At 54.2% G+C, this 22457-nt stretch overlaps 1 protein-coding gene across 1 annotated transcript; it reads left to right on the top strand.

The window, feature by feature from the left end:
- Positions 1 to 4089: 4089 nt before the first annotated feature.
- On the top strand, positions 4090 to 21601 carry INO80E (INO80 complex subunit E). The gene is made up of 8 exons (XM_072360793.1): positions 4090 to 5876; positions 6835 to 7079; positions 9290 to 9360; positions 12091 to 12143; positions 13712 to 13784; positions 14593 to 14671; positions 15898 to 16000; positions 19664 to 21601. The coding sequence occupies exons 1-7, from the start codon at positions 5822 to 5824 to the stop codon at positions 15979 to 15981; spliced, it is 660 nt and encodes a 219-aa protein (XP_072216894.1). The 5' UTR covers positions 4090 to 5821; the 3' UTR covers positions 15982 to 16000; positions 19664 to 21601.
- Positions 21602 to 22457: the final 856 nt, after the last annotated feature.

Here is a 22457-nt window from a genome sequence, read left to right on the forward strand (position 1 = left end):
TCATAGAGACACATAGAGACACATAGGGACACATAGAGACACATAGGGACACATAGAGACACATAGGGACCCATAGAGACCATAGGGACACATAGGGACACATAGAGACCAATAGGGACACATAGGGACATATAGGGACACATAGGGACACATAGAGACACATAGGGATACATAGAGACACATAGGGGGACATAGAGACCAATAGGGACACATAGAGACCATAGGGACACATAGGGACACATAGAGACCAATAGGGACACATAGGGACATATAGGGACACATAGGGACACATAGAGACACATAGGGGGACGTAGGGGGACATAGGGGGACATGGGGACACATAGGGACACATAGAGAGACATAGGGACACATAGGGACACATAGAGACCCATAGGGACACATAGAGACACATAGGGGGACATAGGGGGACATAGGGGGACATGGGGACACATAGAGACCCCATAGAGACCCATAGCGACCCATAGAGACCCATAGAGACACATAGGGGGACATAGGGACACATAGGGACACATAGAGACACATAGGGACCATAGGGACACATAGGGACACATAGAGACCAATAGGGACACATAGGGACATATAGGGACACATAGAGACCCATAGGGACACATAGAGACACATAGGGGGGACATAGGGGGGACATAGGGGGACATGGGGACACATAGGGACACATAGAGAGACATAGGGACACATAGGGGACACATAGAGACCCATAGGGACACATAGCGACACATAGGGACACATAGGGACCCATAGGGACACATTGAGACCCATAGGGACACATAGGGACACATAGAGACACATAGGGACACATAGGGACACATAGAGACCCACAGAGACCCACAGAGACCCATAGGGACCCATAGAGACCCATAGATATCCCATAGAGACCCCAGAGAGACCCAGAGACCCATAGAGACCCATAGAGACCCATAAAGACCCCATAGAGACCCATAGAGACCCATAGAGACACATAGAGACTCATAGGGACACATAGGGACACATAGGGACCCATAGGGACCCATAGAGACACATAGGGACCCCATAGTGACCCATAGAGACCCCATAGCGACCCATAGCCACCCATAGGGACCCATAGCGACCCATAGAGGACACATAGAGACACATAGGGACACATAGCCACCCATAGAGACACATAGAGTCCCATAGGGACACATAGAGACCCATAGCGACCCCATAGAGACCCATAGCCACACATAGAGACCCATAGCCACCCATAGTGACCCATAGAGACCCTAGATACCCACAGGGACCCATAGAGACCCATAGAGACACATAGAGACCCATAGAGACCCACAGAGACCCACAGAGACCCATAGGGACCCATAGAGACACATAGAGACAACATAGAGACACATAGGGACACATAGAGACCCATAGCCACCCATAGAGACCCATAGAGACCCATAGCCACCCATAGTGACCCATAGAGACCCTAGAGACCCACAGGGACCCATAGAGACCCATAGAGACACATAGAGACCCATAGAGACCCAAAGCGACCCATAGAGACCCATAGCGACCCCATAGAGACCTGTAGAGACCCATAGCGACCCATAGAGCCCCATAGCGACGCATAGAGACCCATAGAGAGCCCATAGTGGCCCCATAGAGCCCCATAGAGGCCCATAGAGACACATAGAGACTCATAGGGACACATAGGGACACATAGGGACCCATAGGGACCCATAGAGACACATAGGGACCCCCATAGCGACCCATAGAGACACATAGAGACACATAGGGGACACATAGGGACCCCATAGTGACCCATAGGGACCCATAGAGAACCCATAGAGACGCATAGAGACACATAGGGACACATAGCCCACCCATAGAGACACATAGAGTCCCATAGGGACACATAGAGACCCATAGCGACCCCATAGAGACCCATAGCCACACATAGAGACCCATAGCCACCCATAGTGACCCATAGAGACCCTAGATACCCACAGGGACCCATAGAGACCCATAGAGACACATAGAGACCCATAGAGACCCACAGAGACCCACAGAGACCCATAGGGACCCATAGAGACACATAGAGACACATAGAGACACATAGGGACACATAGAGACCCATAGCCACCCATAGAGACCCATAGAGACCCATAGCCACCCATAGTGACCCATAGAGACCCTAGAGACCCACAGGGACCCATAGAGACCCATAGAGACACATAGAGACCCATAGAGACCCAAAGCGACCCATAGAGACCCATAGCGACCCCATAGAGACCTGTAGAGACCCATAGCGACCCATAGAGCCCCATAGCGACGCATAGAGACCCATAGAGAGCCCATAGTGGCCCCATAGAGCCCCATAGAGGCCCATAGCGCCCCATAGCCACACACAGACACCCCATAGCGCCCCATAGACACCACATAGCAACCCATAGTGCCCCATAGCGACCCATAGACACCCCATAGAGCCCCATAGCGCCCCATAGACACCCCATAGCAGCCCATAGCGCCCCATAGACACCCCATAGTGCCCCATAGCGCCCCATAGAGCCCCATAGACACCCCATAGTGCCCCATAGCGCCCCATAGACACCCCATAGTGCCCCATAGAGCCCCATAGCGCCCCATAGACAACCCATAGCACCCTATAGACACCCCATATCACTCCATATCCCCCAAAGCCCCCAGATATCCCCCATAACTACCCCAATTCCTCCAAATATCCCCCCATAACTGCCCCATATCCCCCCATATGGCCCTATATGACCCCATGAACTCCCATATCCCCCTATAACCACCCCATATCCCCCCATAACCACCCCATATTACCCCATACCCCCCCCATATCCCCCCATATTCCTCCTTATCCCCCCATAACCGCCCCATACCCCTACATATCCCCCCATAATCACTGCAATTCCATCCATATGACCCCATATCCCCCCCCATATCCCCCCCATAACCACCCCATATCCTCCCATACGACCCCATATCCCCCCATATAACCCCATATGACCCCATATCCCCCCAGTACTCCCCCATAACCACTCTATATCCCCACATATCCCCCATAACCACCCCATATCCTCCTATAACCACCCCCATATGATCCCATATCCCCACATATCCCCCCCATAACTACCCCATATGACCCCATATCCCCCCATAACACCCCATATCCCCCCATAACCACCCCATATCCCCCCATAACCACTCCATATCCTCCCATACGACCCCATATCCCCCCATATATCCCCCCATATTCCCCCATATCCCCCCAATATTCCGCCATAACCACCCCATATCCCCCTATAACTACCCCATATGATCCCATATCCTCACATATCCCCCATAACGACTCCATATCCCCCCATATGACCCATAACCCCTCTATGTGATATAATATCCCCCCATAACCACCCCATATGACCCCATAACCCCCCATAACCACCCCATATGACCCCCATAACCACCCCATAACCACCCCATATGACCCCATAACCACCCCATATCCCCCCATAGGACCCCATATCTTCCCATATGACCCCATATCCCCCCATATAACCCCATATCCTCCCATATGACCCCATATCCCCCATATGACCCCAAAACCCCCCCATATCCCCCCATATAACCCCATATCCTCCCATATGACCCTATATCCCCCCCATAACCATCCCATATCCCCCCTTATGACCCCATATCCCCCCATATGACTCCATATCCCCCCATAACCATCCCATATCCCCCCTTATGACCCCATATCCCCCCCATATGACTCCATATCCCCCCATAACCACCCCATATCACCCCATATTCCCCTATAGGACCCCCATATCCTCCCATATGACCCCATAGCCCCCCCATATCCCCCCGTATAACCCAATATCCCCCCCATATTCCCCCATATGACCCCCATATCCCCCCAGTATTCCCCCATAACCACCCCCATATCCCCACAATATCCCCCCATATAACCCCCATATCCCCCCGTAGCTACCCTTTAACCACCCCATATCCCCTCATATCCCCCCATTGACCCCCCAATTTGACCCCATATCCCCCTTTCCCCCCCCTATTCAGGCAAGTGCTGCTCGCCGTCGCCGTGAGGCCCGTTTGGACAAAGTCCTTTGGGACATGCAGCGCCATCGCCGATTGGAGGGAGCAGATCCTAAGGACGGGCCGAGACCTTTTTCCCCCCACCAAATACTGAAAAAAAAACCAAAAAACCCCATTTTTTCAGCCCCAAAAACACCATTTTCCAGCCCCCAAAACCTCCTTTTTCACCCCAAAATGGGATTTTTTGGCCTCAAATCCTCCCCTTGCGGCCTACCTAGACCTGCGGCCCTACCTAGACTCGCGGCCTACCTAGGCCTGTGGCCTACCTAGGCTTGTGGCCTACCTAGGCCTGCAGCCTAACTAGGCCACTTGGAGCTGCTGCTGTCGCCCATTGATGACGTCAGAGCTGCGACTTCCGGTTTTAGCCCCACCTTTTCCTTTTTGACTATCACCAAGGAGTGAAAACCTCCCAGAAAACGCCATTTTTCAGCCCCAAAAAAACACCTTTTTTCACCCCAAAATGTGGACTTTTAGGCCTCAAATCCTCCCCTTGTGGCCTACCTAGACTTGCGGCCTACCTAGGCCTGTGGCCTACCAAGTCTTGAGGGCCTACCTAGGCCTGCGGCCTACCTAGACTCGCGGCCCTACCTAGACCTGCGGCCTACCTAGACTTGAGGCCTACCTAGGCCTGCGGCCTAACTAGGCCGCTTGGATCTGTTGTTGCCTCTTGATGACGTCAAAGGAACAACTTCCGGTTTTAGCCCTGCCTTTTCGTTTTTGCCCCCCACCAAATACTGAAAAAACCCCAAAAAACCCCATTTTTCAGCCCCCAAAAACCACCTTTTTCAACCCAAAATGGGACTTTTAGGCCTCAAATTCTCCGCTTGCGGCCTACCTAGGCCTGTGGCCTACCTAGACTTGCGGCCTACCTAGGCCTGCGGCCTACCTAGGCCTGAGGCCTAACTAGGCCCACTTAGAGCTGCTGCTGTTGCCCCTTGATGACATCAGAGCTGCGACTTCCGGTTTTAGCCCCGCCTTTTCCTTTTTGACTCCCATCAAGGAGTGAAAACCTCCCAAAAAAACGCCATTTTTTCAGCCCCAAAAAGCTCCTTTTTCACCCCAAAATGGGACTTTTAGGCCTCAAATCCTCCCCTTGCGGCCTACCTAGGCCTGCAGCCTAACTAGGCCGCTTGGAGCTGCTGTTGTCGCGTCTTGATGACGTCAGAGCTGCGACTTCCGGTTTTAGCCCCACCTCCTTCTTTTCACCCCCCACCAAATACTGAAAAAAACCCAAAATCACCATTTTTCAGCCCCCAAAACCACCTTTTTCACCCCAAAAAGTGATTTTTAGGCCTAACTAGGCCTGCGGCCTAACTAGGCCTCTTGACGCTGATGTCGCCTCTTGATGACGTCAGAATTGCAACTTCCGGTTGTAGCCCTGCCTCTTCCAGTCAAGGCCGCGACCTTTTCCCCCCAATTACTGAAAAACACCCAAAAAAACGCCATTTTTCAGCCCCAAAAAGCTCCTTTTTCACCCCAAAATGGAACTATAGGCCTAACTAGACCGCTGAATGCTGTGGTCCCCTTTTGATGACGTCAGAGCGACGACCTGGCCTCATCCACTGCGGCCTAAGAGAGTCTCTGTGAGCTTTGGTCGCTTCTTGATGACGTCAGAGCGGCTACTTCCGGCTTTAGCCTCGCCTTTTCCTTCCGTGCTGCAGTGCATTCAAGTCACTTCCGCTATGCTCAGCCAATGAAAAACAGGGACACGTTCGGCCGGCCAATCAGCGCGCGGCAGCCAACCGGAGGTGCGGAACAGCGCGGTGAACACCGGAAGCGGAAGTTGTACCCTGGGACCCCCAAATAAAGGCCTATGGGCCCCCAAAGTGCCTTCGTAGGCCCCATTAATTGTCCCATAGCGCCCCACTTAATTGTCCCAAACCCCATTAATTGCCCCATAGGGCCCCATTAATTACTCCAGCCCCAATTAATTGCCCCAACCCCACTTAATTGCCCCATAGAGCCCCATAGAATCACCCCAACCCCATTAATTGCCCCATAGGGCCCCATAGAATTACCCCAACCCCAATTAATTGCCTCATAGGGCCCCATAGAATTACCCCAACCCCAATTAATTGCCCCAACCCCCATTAATTGCCCCATAGTGCCCCATAGAATTGCCCCAACCCCCATTAATTACCCCAACCCCACTTAATTGCCCCATAGAGCCCCATATAATCAACCCAGCCCCCATATAATTGCCCCAACCCCCATTAATTGCCCCATATAATTACCCCATTCCCACTTATTTGCCCCAACCCCCATTAATTGCCCCATAGTGCCCCATAGAATCACTCCAATGCCCATTAATTGCCCCATATAAGTACCCCATCCCCATTTAATCACCCCAAGCCCCATTAATTGCCCCATAGAGCCCCATAGAATCACCCCTACCCCACATAATTGCCCCATAGGGCCCCATATAATGCCCCCATCCCCCATTAATTGCCCCCTTGTCCATCGCCATGCATTCCTATGGGCCAACAGCGCCGCCATTAACCCCTATGGCCCATAACCGGACCAAAGAGCCTACTTCCGGTTCTAGTCCCGCCCTGACCGCAGCCTCCAGCCAATGGGAAGCGGTATTTGTCTCCAGGCGGAAACGGAAGTCCCTCCGGACGGAAATAGAGGCAACTTCCGGCTTTGTCCCCGCCTGTTCCGCCCGGACCCGAGCCGGCATCCAATGGGAAGTGGGATTTCTTACAGGCCGGAAGCGGAAGTCTCTTCGGACGGCTCTCACTTCCGGAAGATGGCCGCCACGCCTTTTCCGCCCCCACCGCAGCCGTCGACCAATGGGAAGAGGGATACGCCAGACGCCGGAAGCGGAAGTCCCTCCTGCCGACAGTCACTTCCGGAAGATGAACGGAGCGGCGGACCAAGATGGCGGCGGAGGGAGCGGCTGCCGGCGCCGATATCGGGCCTTAAAGCGCCGCCTCCGGCTCCTGCTCTACGTGAGCGACTGCGGGACGGGAACCGGTGGGGCAGATGGGGGGCGGGATTGTGTGGGGCTGGATGGGGGTGGGATCTATGGGGCTGGATGTGGGGCTGGGATCTATGGGGCGGGGATATGTGGGGCAGAGAGATGTGGGGCGAGGAGCTGTGGGGCTGGATGTGGGGTGGGATGTGGGGCTGGATGTGGGGGGGGATGTGTGGGGCAGGGATGTGGGGCTGGATGTGGGGTGGGGATGTGGGGCTGGATGTGGGGCTGGGAGAGGGAGATGTGGGGCTGGGATGTGTGGGGCAGGGATGTGGGGCAGGGATACGGGGTAGGGATGTGGGGCTGGATGTGGGGCTGGAAGATGTGGGGCAGAGAGGGGGATGTGGGGCTGGGATGTGTGGGGCTGGATGTGGGGCTGGGAGATGTGGGGCAGGATGTGGGGCAGGGATATGGGGCCGGATGGGGTTGGGAATGTGGGGCTGGATGTGGGGCGGGATATGGGGCTGGATGTGGGGCTGGGATCTGTGGGACTGGATGTGGGGCAGGGCTGGGATGTGGGGCAGGGTAAGGATGTGGGGCTGGGATGTGGGGCTGGGATGTGGGACAGAGTTATGGGGCAGGGCTGGGATGTGGGGCAGGGCTGTAGGGCAGAGCTATGGGGCAGGGATGTGGGGCAGAGCTATGGGGCAGGGCTGGGCTGTGGGGCAGTATTGGGCTATAGAGGCTGGGCTATGGGGCAGGTCTATGGGGCAGGGCTGGGGTGTGGGGCAGGGCAAGGATGTGGGGCAGGGATATTGGGCAAGGATGTGGGGCAGAGCTATGGGGCAAGGATGGGATGTGGGGCAGGAATATGGGGCAGGGCAGGAATATGGGGCAGGGCTGGGATGTGTGGGGCAGGGATGTGGGGCCGGGATGGGATGTGGGTCAGAGCTATGGGGCAGGGATGGGATGTGGGGCAGGGATGGGATGTAGGGCAGGGATGTAGGGCAGGGATATGGGGCAGAGCTATGGGGCAGGGCTGGGATGTGGGGCAGTATTGGGCTATAGAGGCAGGGCTATGGGGCAGAGCAGGGCTATGGGGCAGGGCTGGGCTATGGGGCAGGTCTATGGGGCAGGGCTGGGGTGTGGGGCCGGGCTATGGGGCAGGGCTGGGATATGGGGCAGTATTGGGCTATAGAGGCAGGGCTATGGGGCAGATGTGGGGCAGTATTGGGCTATAGAGGCAGAGCTATGGGGCAGGGCTATGGGGCAGGGCTGGGCTATGGGGCAGTATTGGGCTATAGAGGCAGGGCTATGGGGCCGGGCTATGGGGCAGGGCTGGGTTATAGAGGCAGGGCTATGGGGCAGGGCTGGGATATGGGGCAGTATTGGGCTATAGAGGCAGGGCTATGGGGCTGGGCTGTGGGGCAGTATTGGGCTATGAGGCAGGGCTATGGGGCCGGGCTATGGAGCAGGGCTGGGTTATAGAGGCAGGGCTATGGGGCAGGGCTGGGATATGGGGCAGTATTGGGCTATAGAGGCCAGGCTATGGGGCAGGGCTATGGGGCAGAGCAGGGCTATGGGGCAGAGCTATGGGGAAGGGCTGGGCTATGGGGCAGGGCTATGGGGCAGAGTTGGGCTATGGGGCAGGGCTATGGGGCAGGGCTATGGGGCAGTATTGGGCTATAGAGGCAGGGCTATGGGGCTGGGCTGTGGGGCAGGGCTGGGATATGGGGCAGGGTTGGACTATAGAGGCAGGGCTATGGGGCCGGGCTATGGGGCAGGGCTGGGATGTGGGGCAGGGTTGGGCTATGGGGCAGAGCAGGACTATGGGACAGAGTTGGGCTATGGGGCAGTATTGGGCTATGAGGCAGGGCTATGGCGCTGGGCTGTGGGGCAGGGCTGGGATGTGGGGCAGGTCTATGGGGCAGAGCAGGGCTATGGGGACAGAGTTGGGCTATGGGGCAGGGTTGGGCTATGAGGCAGGGCTATGGGGCAGGGCTATGGGGCAGAGCAGGGCTATGGGGCAGAGTTGGGCTATGGGGCAGGGCTGGGCTATGGGGCAGGGCTATGGGGCAGGGCTGGGATGTGGGGCAGGGCTATGGGGCAGAGCTATGGGGCAGGTCTATGGGGCAGGTCTATGGGGCAGGGCTGGGCTATGGGGCTGGTCTATGGGGCAGGGCTGGGCTATGGGGCAGGGCTGGATGTGGTGAGGCTTTAACGCCCCCCATTGTTGCCCCACAGGAGCAGGAATGTTTCCAGGAGGAGCTGAGACGGGCACAAAGGCGGCTGCTCAGGGTGTCCAGGGATAAGAGGTGCGACACATAGGGACACATAGGGACACATAGGGACCCCATAGGGACACATAGGGACCCATAGAGACACATAGAGACCCATAGAGACCCATAGAGACACATAGAGACCCATAGAGACCCATAGAGACACATAGAGACCCATAGAGAGACATAGGGACCCATAGAGACACATAGAGACCCATAGGGACACATAGAGACCCCATAGCAACCCATAGAGACCCCATAAGGACCCATAGGGAACCATAGGGAACCATAGGGACCCATAGGGAACCATACAGATCCATAGGGACACATAGAGACCCCATAGGGACGCATAGGGACCCATAGAGACACATAGAGACCCATAGAGACCCCATAGGGACCCATAGAGACACATAGGGACCCATAGGGAACCATAGAGACCCCATAGCAACACATAGAGACACATAGGGACACATAGAGACCCATAGAGACCCATAGAGACCCCATAGGGACACATAGGGACACAGAGAGACACATAGAGACACATTGAGTTCCATTGAGAGCCAGAAGGACCCCATAGAGACCCCATAGCTGCCCCATAGAGACCCCATAGGGACCCATTGAGTTCTATTGAGACCCATAGAGACCCATAGGGACCCATAGGGACCCATAGAGAACCATAGAGACCCCATAGCAACCCATAGAGACCCATAGAGAACCATAGGGAACCATAGAGCACCATAGAGATCCCATAGGGATCCATAGAGACACATAGAGACCCCATAGCAACCCATAGAGACCCCATAGGGAACCATAGGGACCCATAGTAACCCATAGGGACCCATAGGGAACCATAGGGACCCATAGGGAACCATAGAGACCCATAGAGACCCCATAGGGACCCATAGAGACCCATAGGGACCCCATAGCAACACGTAGAGACCCATAGAGACCCATTGAGTTCCATTGAGAGCCATAGGGACCCCATAGAGACCCCATAGCAACCCATAGAGACCCCATAGGGACCCATAGAGACCCCATAGCAACCCATAGAGACCCATAGAGAACCATAGGGAACCATAGAGCACCATAGAGATCCCATAGGGATCCATAGAGACACATAGAGACCCCATAGCAACCCATAGCAACCCATAGAGACCCCATAGGGACCCATAGGGAACCATAGAGAACCATAGAGACCCATAGAGACCCATAGGGAACCATACAGATCCATAGGGACCCATAGAGACCCATAGGGACCCCATAGAGACCCCATAGCAACCCATAGAGACCCCATAGGGACACATAGAGACCCATAGGGACCCATAGGGAACCATAGAGACCCATAGGGAACCATACAGATCCATAGGGACCCATAGAGACCCCATAGGGACCCATAGAGACCCATAGGGACCCCATAGCAACACATAGAGACCCATAGAGACCCATTGAGTTCCATTGAGAGCCATAGGGACCCCATACAGACCCCATAGGGACCCATAGAGAACCATAGGGAACCATAGAGAACCATAGGGACCCATAGAGACCCATAGAGACACATAGAGACCCCATAGCAACACGTAGAGACCCCATAGGGAACCATAGGGACCCATAGAGACCCATAGGGACCCATAGAGACCCCATAGTGACCCATAGAGATCCCGTAGGGACCCATAGCGACCCATAGAGACCCATAGCAATTCGTAGGAACCCATAGAGACCCCATAACAACCCATAGCTACCCATAGGGACCCATTGAGACCCATTGAGAGCCATAGGGACCCCTTAGAGACCCCATAGGGACCCCATAGCTGCCCCATAGCTGCCCTATAGAAATCCTATAGCTGCCCCATAGCTGCTCCACCCCCAGCTCACCCCCACGTGCATCCCTGTGCCCCCCAAGATCCCCTCTGTGCCCCACAAGTGCCCCCCAACCTCCCCCCATGCCCCCCTGTGCCCCCCATGTGCCCCCCAACCCCCCCCAAGTGCCTCCAGGTGCCCCCTTCTGCCCCCCAACACCCCCCCTATTTACCCCCCTGTGCCCCACAAGTGCCCCCTTGTGCCCAGGTGCCCCTCTGTGCCCCCCAAGTGCCCCCCTTGTGCCCCCCAACCCCCTCTAATTGCCCCCCTGTGACCCCAAGTGCCCCCCTTTGCCCCCCATGTGCCCCCCCCAAATCCCCCCCAATTGCCCCCCGTGCCCCACAAGTGCCCCCCAAGTCCCCCCTGTGCCCCACAAGTGCCACCTTGTGCCCCATTCTGCCCCCCATGTGCCCCCTTCTGCCCCCCAAGTGCCCCACAATTGCCCCCCTTGTGCCCAAGTGCCCCCCATGTGCCCCCCAACCCCACCCAAGTGTCCCCTTCTGCCCCCCAAGTGCCCCCAAGTTACCCCCTTTGCCCCCCAACACCCCCCCAGTTACCCCTCTGTGCCCCCCAAGTGCCCCCCAACTCCCCCCCGTGCCCCCCTGCACCCCCCATGTGCCCCCCAACCCCCTCTAATTGCCCCCTTGTGCCCCCCAAGTGCCCCCTTCTGCCCCCCAAGTGCCCCCTGTGCCTTCCAAGTGCCCCCTTGTGCCCAAGTGCCCCCCTGTGCCCCCCAAGTGCCCACTTCTGCCCCCCAAGTGCCCCCCTGTGACCCCCATTGTGCCCCCCATGTGCCCCCCAACCCCCTCCAGTTGCCTCCCAAGTGCCCCCTTTGTGCCCCCCACCCCCCTCTAATTGCCCCCCAAGTGCCCCCCTGTGCCCCCTAAGTGACCCCCATGTGCCCCCCAGCTTCCTCCTGGACCGCCTGCTGCAGTACGAACAGGTGGACGACGACTCGTCAGGTATAGGGGGAGATATGGGGGGAAAAGGGGCCATATCGCGACATATCGCGATATATCGCCACATATCGCGATATAGCGTGACATGACAAATTGTGACGTATTGTGGTATCACAGTATAGGGTGGAACCTTGTGATATATCGGGAGATATCATGATATATCGTGACATATCGTGATATATGGTGGCATATCACGATATATGGTGGCATCATAATACGTTGTGTCATATCATGATATATGGTGACATCACATATCGTGAGCTGTCGCAATAGAACGTGATATATTGTGACATATCGTGATATATCGTGACATATCAATATATTCTGACGTATTGTGATCTATGGTGACATTGTATATCGTGATCCATGGCGATGTGTTGTAGCATATCGTGATATATTGCGACATATCTCGATATATGATAACATATCGTGATATACGGGAACATGTCATGATATATGATGACATACCGTGGTATATCGTGATAGGTCATAGTATGTTCTGATGTATTGCGATATATTGTGACATCTTATCATATATCATGAACTATCGCAATATATCGTAACATATCGTGATATATTGTGGTGTATCGCGATATATGGTGGCATATCACGATAAATGGGGGCGTATCGCAACATATCGTGACAGGTCATAATATGTTCTGACGTATTGTGATATATGGCGACATCGTATATCATGACCTATCACAATATACCATAACATATCGTGATATATTATGACATATCGTGATATATTATGACATATCGTGATATATTATGACATATCGTGATATATGGTGGCATATCACGATATATGATGACGTGTCACGATATCTCTTGACATATCATAATATATCACGACAAATTGTCGTAATATATATTCTGATATATCGTGATATATCGTGATATATCATGATATCTCATTGTATATTGTGACCTATCACAACATATCACGTGATATATTATAACGTATCATAATACGTATCGTGATATATCAAGATAGATCATGACGTATCGCGATATATGGCGACGTATCACAATATATCGTGACATCATGGTATAATGATCATATTATATTACGACGTGTTGTGATGTATCATGACATCTCATTGTATATCGTGACCTACCACAATACACTGCAACTTATCACGGTGTATCGTGACATGTCGCGATATATGGTGACATATCGCGATATATGGTGACATATCACGATATATCATGAGGTATCGTGATATATTATGTCATATCATGATACGTTGTGACAGATCATTATATATTCTGACATGTCGTGATATATGGTGATGTCGTATATCATGACCTATCACAATATGTTGCAACGTATCATTATATATCACGATATATCATGACATATTGCGATATATGATGACGTATCACGGTATATCGTGACAAATCATAGTGTATTTCTATGTAGTGTGTTACGTTGCGACATCGTGTATCACGATGTATCACAGTATGTCACAGCATATCGTGATATATTGTGACATATCGTGATATATCATGATATCACATATCGCGATCTATGGTGCCATATCGCGATATATGTTGGCCTATAGATTCAGATGCCACGGCCTCCTCCGACAGCGATGGGGAAGCACCAAAAGGGGCGGAGCCACCTCCCCTTAAAAGGTAATAAGGGGGCGTGGCCTAAAGAAGCTCCGCCCCCTTCCTAAGCCCCACCCCCTTTTCCAACATGGCCGAATCCCTATAGAAGGTAATGAGGGGGGAGGGGCCTAAGGAAGCCCCGCCCCCCTTCCTAAGCCCTATCCCCATTTTCCAACATGGCCGCCTCACCTTAAAAGGTAATATGGGGGGAGTGGCATAAGGAAGCCCCGCCCCCTCCCTAACTAAGCCCCACCCCCCTTTTCCAACATGGCCGCCTCACCTTAAAAGGTAATCAAGGGGGCGTGGCCTAAGGAAGCTCCACCCCTCTACCTAAGCACCACCCCTTCCTTTTCCAACATGGCCGCCCCTCCTTAAAAGGTAATGGGTGTGGCCTAAGGAAGCCCCGCCCCCTACCAAAGTCCCTTCTCCTTTTCCAACATGGCCGCCTCCCCATAGAAGGTAATGGGGGGGGGCGTGGGGGGGGGGGCGTGGCCTAAGGAAGCACCGCCCCCCTCTACATAAGCCCCACCCTCTTTCCAAGATGGCCTCCTCCCCATAGAAGGTAATGAGGGGGGGCGTGGCCTAAGGAAGCTCCTCCCCCTCCCAGCCTAAGCCCCCTCCTACCCCCTTTTCCAACATGGCCGCCTTCCCATATAAGGTAATGAGGGGGGCGTGGCTTACGGAAGCTCCCCCCCCTTTTCCAAGATGGCCGCCTCCCCATATAAGGTAATGAGGGGGGAGTGGCCTAAGGAAGCCCCCCCCCCCCCCTCCCTGCCTAAGCCCCACCCCCTTTTCCAACATGGCCGCCACGTTTGGTTCCTCTGTCCAATAGGAAGCGCAGCCCCACGGGGGGCGGAGCCTCCCCAACACCCGCCCCCGGATTGGCCCCGCCCACTTCCTATTTGAGCACGGTAAGTGCCTGCCGGCAAGATGGCCGCCCCCATCGGGGGGGAGACGCCATCTTGGGGGTGGGAGCCGCCATCTTGAGTGGAGGGAGCCGCCATCTTGGCTTGGTGGTCTAGCCTCCCTCACTTCGTGTTTGAGCATGGTGATTGGCTTTCGGTAAGATGGCCGCCCCCATTAAGGGGCAAGACGCCATCTTGGGGGGTGGGAGCCGCCATCTTGAATGGAGAGTGCCGCCATCTTGGGGGTAGGAGCTGCCAGCTTGGGGTTGGGAGCCGCCATCTTGGGATGGAAGCCTGGCCACGCCTACTTCCTGTTTGAGCATGGTGATTGGCTTCCGGCAAGATGGCCGCCCCCATGAGGGTGGAGGCGCCATCTTGAAGGGAGGGAGCAGCCATTTTGGGGGTGGGAGCCGCCATCTTGGATCTGGGAGCTGCCATCTTGGGGAGGGGGAAGGGGAGCAGTGTTGCCATCTTGGCTGTGGCAGCCATCTTGGGAGTGTGAGCAGCCATCTTGGGGGGTGGATGGGGGGCGATGCCGCCATCTTGGGGATGGCAGCCATCTTGGCAGTGGTAGCAGCCATCTTGCAGGGAGAGATGGGGGGCGGTGGCAGCCATCTTGGGGATGGCAGCCATCTTGGAGTGGCAGCCGCCATCTTGGGGGGGGATGTGGGGCGGCATCGCCATCATGGTGGTGGCAGCCATCTTGGGAATGGGCACTGCCATTTTGAAGGGGGAGATGGGTGGCAGTGGTAGCCATCTTGGCAGTGGCAGCCATCTTGGGAGTGGCAGCAGCCATCATGGAGGGAAGGATGGGGGGCTATGTCGCCATCTTGGGGCTGGCAGCCATCTTGGTGGTGGGAGCTGCCATCTTGGGAGGGTGGAAGTGGGGGGTGGCAGCCATCTTGGGAGTGGGCACCACCATCTTGAAAGGAGGGGATGGGGCTCCATCTTGGGAGTGGCAGCTGCCATCTTGGCGATGGGAGCAGCCATCTTGCAGGGGGAGATGGGGGACTGTGGCAGCCATCTTGGAGTGGCAGCAGCCATCTTGGAGGGGGGATGGGGGCGGTGCCTCCATCTTGGGGATGGCAGCCATCTTGGCAGTGGGAGCAGCCATCTTGGAAGAGCGGGTAGCCATTTTGGGAGGGCGGTAGGGGGGGTGTGTGTGTGTGGTTTCCTGACCTCTGACCTTCGACCCTAACCCTATCCTGACCTCTGACCTTTGACCTCCCCAGCTGGCCTCCCCCCCTTACAGCCCGTTCCCAAGTGATTACCTGGCCCCCCCCCGAACGACCCCGCGGCCCCACGCGGCGCAATAAGGGAGCACGGCGCCTGCAGGTACGCAATGGGAATGACCCATAGGGCAACACCCTGACCCATAGACCATAATGCTGCCCCATAGATCAGCACCCTGCCCCATAGATCCTCAGCCTGCCCCATAGATCCTCACTCGAGCCCATACATCCTCACCCTGCCCCATAGACCCTAATGCTGCCCCATAGAGCAGCGCCCTGACCCATAGATCATCATTCTGCCCCATAGATCAGCGCCCTGCCCCATAGACCCAAATCCTGCCCCATAGACCCTCATCCTGCCCCATAGATCCTCACTTGAGCCCATATATCATCATCCTGCCCCATAGACCCTAATCCTGCCCCATAGATCACCACCCTGCCCCATAGACCCTAATGCTGCCCCATAGATCCTCACTTGAGCCCATAGATCATCATTCGGCCCATAGATCCTCACTTGAGCCCATTGGTCTTCATTCTGCCCCATAGACCCTAATGCTGCCCCATAGATCCTCACTTGAGCCCATAGATCATCATTCGGCCCATAGATCCTCACTTGAGCCCATTGGTCTTCATTCTGCCCCATAGACCCTAATGCTGCCCCATAGATCCTCACTTGAGCCCATAGATCATCATTCGGCCCATAGATCCTCACTTGAGCCCATTGGTCTTCATTCTGCCCCATAGACCCTAATGCTGCCCCATAGATCAACACCCAGCCCCATAGACCCGAATCCTGCCCCATAGACCCTAATGCTGCCCCATAGACCCTAATGCTGCCCCATAGATAGCACCCTGCCCCATAGACCTGACTCCTGCCCCATAGACCCTAATGCTGCCCCATAGATCCTCACTTGAGCCCATAGATCATCATTCTGCCCCATAGATCCGCACCCTGCCCCATTGATCAGCACCCTGCCTCATAGACCCTCACCCTGCCCCATAGATCATCATTCTGCCCCATAGATCCGTACCCTGCCCCATAGATCAACACCCTGCCCCATAGACCCGAATCCTGCCCCATAGACCCAAATCCTGCCCCATAGATCAGCACCCGGCCCCATAGACCCAAATCTTGCCCCATAGATCCTAATGCTGCCCCATAGATCACCACCCAGCCCCATAGACCCAAATCCTGCCCCATAGACCCTAATGCTGCCCCATAGATCAGCGCCCTGCCCCATAGACCCTCATTCTGCCCCATAGGTCAGTACCCTGCCCCACAGATCACAATTCTGCCCCATAGACCCTCATCCTGCCCCATAGATCCTCACTCAAGCCCATAGACCCTGATCCTGCCCCATAGATCATCATTCTGCCCCATAGGCCCTCATCCTGCTTCATAGATCCTCATTTAAGCCCATAAATCATGATTCTGCCCCATAGATCCTCATCCTGCCCCATAGATCCTCACTCGAGCCCATAGATCATCATTCTGCCCCATAGATCCTCACTCGAGCCCATAGACCCTAATCCTGCCCCATAGATCATCATTCTGCCCCATAGATCCTCACTCGAGCCCATAGATCATCATCCTGCCCCATAGACCCTAATCCTGCCCCATAGATCACCACCCTGCCCCATAGACCCTAATGCTGCCCCATAGATCATCATTCTGCCCCATAGATCTTCATCTTGCCCCTACCTTAAGCCCCGTCCCCTATTCAAAGCCATTTCCCCTATAAAAGCCCCGCCCCCTCCTTTCAAGCTCTGCCCCTTTAAACCCCACCCCTACCTTAAGCCCCGCCCCCTATTTAAAGCTCCGCCCCCATTTAAAGCCCCACCCCTTTAACTTAAGCCCCGCCCCTTCCCTTCAAGCCCCACCCTTAACCCGCCCCTTCAAGCTCCGCCCCCTTTACAGATCACTCCTACTTTAAGCCCCGCCCCCTTGATTTAAGCCCCGCCCCTCCCCTTCAAGCTCCTCCCCCTTAAGCTCCACCCCTTCTAAACCACACCCCCTTGATTTAAAGCCCCGCCCCCTTGACTTAAGCCCCTCCCCTTCCCTTCAAGCTCCGCCCCTATAAACCCCATCCCTGCTTTTAGCCCCGCCCCTATAAACCCCGCCCCCTATTTTAAGCCCCGCCCCTTAAAGCTGCATCCCCTTTAAGCCACACCCCCTTCATCTAAGCCCCGCCCCTTTCCTTAAACCCCGCCCCTGTAATCTAAGCCCCGCCCCCTTCATTTAAGCCCCGCCCCTTTAAGCCACATCCCTATTTAAAGCCTCACAACTTCATTTAAGCCCCGCCCCTTTCCTTAAAGCCACACCCCCTTCATTTAAGACACGCCCCTTTCCTTTAAGCCACACCCTTAATTTAAGCCCCGCCCCCTTCATTTAAGCCCCACCCCTTAAAGCCACATCCCTATTTAAAGCTCCGCGCCCCTCATTTAAGCCCCACCCCTTCAAGCTCCGCCCCCTTTAAACCCGACCCCCTACTTTATACCCCGCCCCCTTGATTTAAGCCCCGCCCCTTCCCTTCAAGCTCCACCCCCACCCCTACTTTAAGCCCCGCCCCCCTTGATTTAAGCCCCGCCCCTCCCCTTCAAGCTCCGCCCCCACTTAAACTCCACCCCTTTCTTTTAAACCACACCCCCATTGATTTAAAGCCCCGCCCCCTTCCTCCAAGCCCCGCCCCTTCCCTTTAAGCTCCACCCTAAGCCCCACCCCCTTAACTTAAGCCCCGCCCCTTCCCTTCAAGCTCCGCCCCCTTTAGACCCCACCCCCTACTTTAAGCCCCGCCCCTTGATTTAAGCCCCGCCCCCTTGATTTAAGCCCCACCCCCTTCATTTAAGCTCCACCCCCTCTTAAGCCACACCCCTTTCCTTTAAGCCACACCCCGTTATTTACAGCCCCGCCCCCTTGCCTTAAGCCCCGCCCCTTCCCTTCAAGCCCCGCCCCCTTTCAATCTCATCCCCTACTTTATACCCCACCCCCTATTCATAGCTCCGCCCCATTTAAAGCCCCATTCCTTTAACTTAAGCCCCGCCCCTTCCCTTCAAGCTCCACCCCCACCCCTACGTTAAGCTCCGCCCCCTTGATTTAAGCCCCGCCCCATCCCTACTTTAAGCCCCGCCCCTTGTTTTAAGCCCCGCCCCCTCCAAGCTCTGCCTTCCTCAAGCCCCACCCCCTCTTAAAGCCTCGCCCCCTTGTTTAAAGCCCCGCCCCTTCCCTCCAAGCCCCGCCCCTTCCCTTCAAGCTCCACCCCCTTTAAGCCCCACCCCCTACATAAAGCCTCACCCCCGTTCAAAGCCCCGCCCCCTATTTAAAGCCCCTCCCCCTTTAGCCCCCCCTTATTTAAAGCCCCGCCCCCTTGATTTAAGCCCCGCCCCCTTGACTTAAGCCCCGCCCCTCCCTTCAAGCCCCGCCCCTTCCCTTCAAGCCCCGCCCCCTTTAAACACCACTCCCTACTTTAAGCCCCGCCCCCTATTTAGATCCCCACTCTTTTAACTTAAGCTCCGCCCCTTCCCTTCAAGCTCCGCCCCCTTTAGACCCCACCCCCTACTTTAAGCCCCGCCCCCTTGATTTAAGCTTCGCCCCCTTCATTTAAGCTCCACCCCCTTAAGCCCCACCCCTTTCTTTTAAGCCACACCCCCTTATATAAAGCCCCGCCCCTTCCCTCCAAGCCCCGCCCCTTCCCTTCAAGCCCCGCCCCCTCCCGTCAAGCCCCGCCCCCCGTGACTCTAACCCCGTTTAACCCTTTCCTTCCCGCAGCTGCCGTCGGCTCCTCCCCCTCCCCCCCCCTCCCTTTCGTTTCCAGCCTCTCGTGTTCTCGGTTCCGGTTCCGTTTCAGCTCCTCCCCCCCCCCCGAAGGCGCCGGGTCCGGTTCCGCAGACGGTTCCCAGGAGGCTCCTGAGCGACGGGGGGGATGGGAGCGGGGACGATGGCATGGATGGGGATGATGAGCTCGTCATTGACATCCCTGAGTAATTAAAATGGACACAAATCGACCCAAAATGGACCTAAAATGGCGTTATATGGACCCAAAATGGACTTAAATTGACCCAAAAAGGACTCAAATGGACCCAAAATGGACTCAAATGGACCCAAAATGGCATCAAATGGACTCAAATGGGCTAAAAATGGCGTTAAATTGACCCAAAATGGACTCAAATAGACCCTAAATGGACTCAAAAGGACCCAAAATGGACCCAAAATGGCATAAAATTGACCCCAAATGGACTCTAATTGACCAAAAATGGACTCAAATGGACCCAAAATGGCATTAAGATGACCCAAAATGGAACCAAAATGGACCCAAATGGATGCAAAATGGTGTTAAATTGACCCAAAATTGACCCAAAATGTCATTAAATTGACCCAAAATGGCACTAAATTGACCCCCATTGGACCCAAAATGGCATTAAATTGACCCAAAATTGACCCAAAATGGATCTAAATTGACAAAAATGGACTCAAATGGACCCAAAATGGCATTAAATTGACCCAAAATGGACTCAAATGGACCCAAAATGGCGTTAAATTGACCCAAATGGATCCAAAATGGCATTAAATTGCCAGTGACGGGGGGGATGGGAGTGGGGACGATGGCAGGGATGGAGATGATGAGCTCGTCATTGACATCCCTGAGTAATAAAGGGATCAAAATGGACCTAAATTGACCCAAAATCGACCCAAAATGGCATTTTATGGACCCAAAATGGTCTCAAGTGGACCCAAAATGGACCTAAAATGGCTCTAAATTGACAAAAATGGAATCAAATGGACCCAAAATGGCGTTAAATTGACCCAAATGGATCCAAAATGGCATTAAATGGACCAAAATGGACTCAAATGGACCTAAAATGGCATAAAATTGACCCAAAATGGAGTCAAATGGATCCAAAATTGTGTTAAATTGACCCAAAATGGCGTCCAATGGACCCAAAATGGACCCAAATGGACCCAAAATGGTGTTAAATTGACCCAGAATGGACTCAAACGGACCCAAAATGGCATTAAATTGACCCAAAATGGATGAAACTGGACCCAAAATGGGATTAAATGGACCCAAATGGACTCAATTGGGACCCACAAACGGTCCCGAGGAGGCTCCTCAGCGATGGGGGGGATGGGAGTGGGGACGATGGCAGGGATGGGGATGAGGAGCTCGTCATTGACATCCCTGAGTAATTAAAATGGACCCAAAATGGGTCAAAATGGACCCAAAATCAACCCAAAATGGCGTTTTATGGACCCAAAATGGACTCAAATAGACCCAAAATGGCATTAAATTGACCCAAAATGGACTCAAATGGACCCAAAATGGTCTCAAATGGACCTAAACTGGCACTACATTGACCCAAAATAGGCCCAAATTGGTCTCAAATAGACCCAAAATGGCATTAAATTGACCCAAAATGGACCCAAAATGGACTCAAATGGGCCCAAAATGGCATTAAATTGGCCCAAAATGGCATTAAATTGGCCCAAAATGGACTCAAATGGACCTAAAATGGACCCAAAATGGCATGAAATGGACCTAAAATGGCGTTAAATTGACCCAGAATGGATCCAAAATGGACTCAAATGGATCCCAAATGGATCTAAAATGGCACTAAAGTGACAAAAATGGACTCAGATGGACCCAAAATGCCGTTAAATTGACCTAAATGGACCCAAAATGGCATTAAATAGACCCTAAATGGACTCTAATAGACCCTAAATGGACTCAAATGGACCCAAAATGGACCCAAAATGGCATAAAATTGACCCCAAATGGACTCAAATGGACCCAAAATGGCATTAAGATGACCCAAAATGGAACCAAAATGGACCCAAATGGATCCAAATTGGCGTTAAATTGACCCAAAATGGCGTCCAATGGACCTAAAATGGCGCTGACTTGGGGGGGGGTGACCCAAAATGGCGTCCAATGGACCCAAAACGGCATCAGATGGACCCAAAATGGCATTAGGTTGATCCAAAATGGACCCAAAATCACGTCCAATGGACTCAAAATGGCGTCAAATGGACCCAAAATGGCGCTGACTTAGAGGGGTGACCCAAAATGGCGTCCAATGGACCCAAAATGGCGCTGACTTGGGGGGGAGGGGGGGGGGGGGTGACTCAAAATGGCGTCAAATGGACACAAAATGGCGTCAAAGGGACCCAAAATGGCCTCAAATGGACCCAAAATGGCGTCAAATGGACCAAAATGGCGTCCAATGAACCTAAAATGGCATCAAAGAAACCCAAAATGGCGTCAAATGGTACAAAAATGGCGTTAAATTGACCAAAAATGGCGTCAAATGGACCCAAAATGGCGTCAAATGGACCAAAATGGCGTCCAATGGACCCAAAATTGGCGCTGATTTGGAGGGCGTGGGGTGACCCAAAATGGCGTCCAATGGACCCAAAATGGTGCTGACTTGGGGGGGGTGGGGGGTTACCCAAAATGGCCTCAAATGTAGCAAAATGGCGTCCAATAGACCCAAAATGGCGTCCAATGGACCTAAAATGGCGCTGACTTGGGGGGGGTGACCCAAAATGGCGTCCAATGGACCCA

The sequence above is a fragment of the Excalfactoria chinensis genome, unplaced genomic scaffold (genome assembly GCF_039878825.1).
Source record: "Excalfactoria chinensis isolate bCotChi1 unplaced genomic scaffold, bCotChi1.hap2 Scaffold_338, whole genome shotgun sequence".
NCBI lineage: Eukaryota > Metazoa > Chordata > Aves > Galliformes > Phasianidae > Excalfactoria > Excalfactoria chinensis.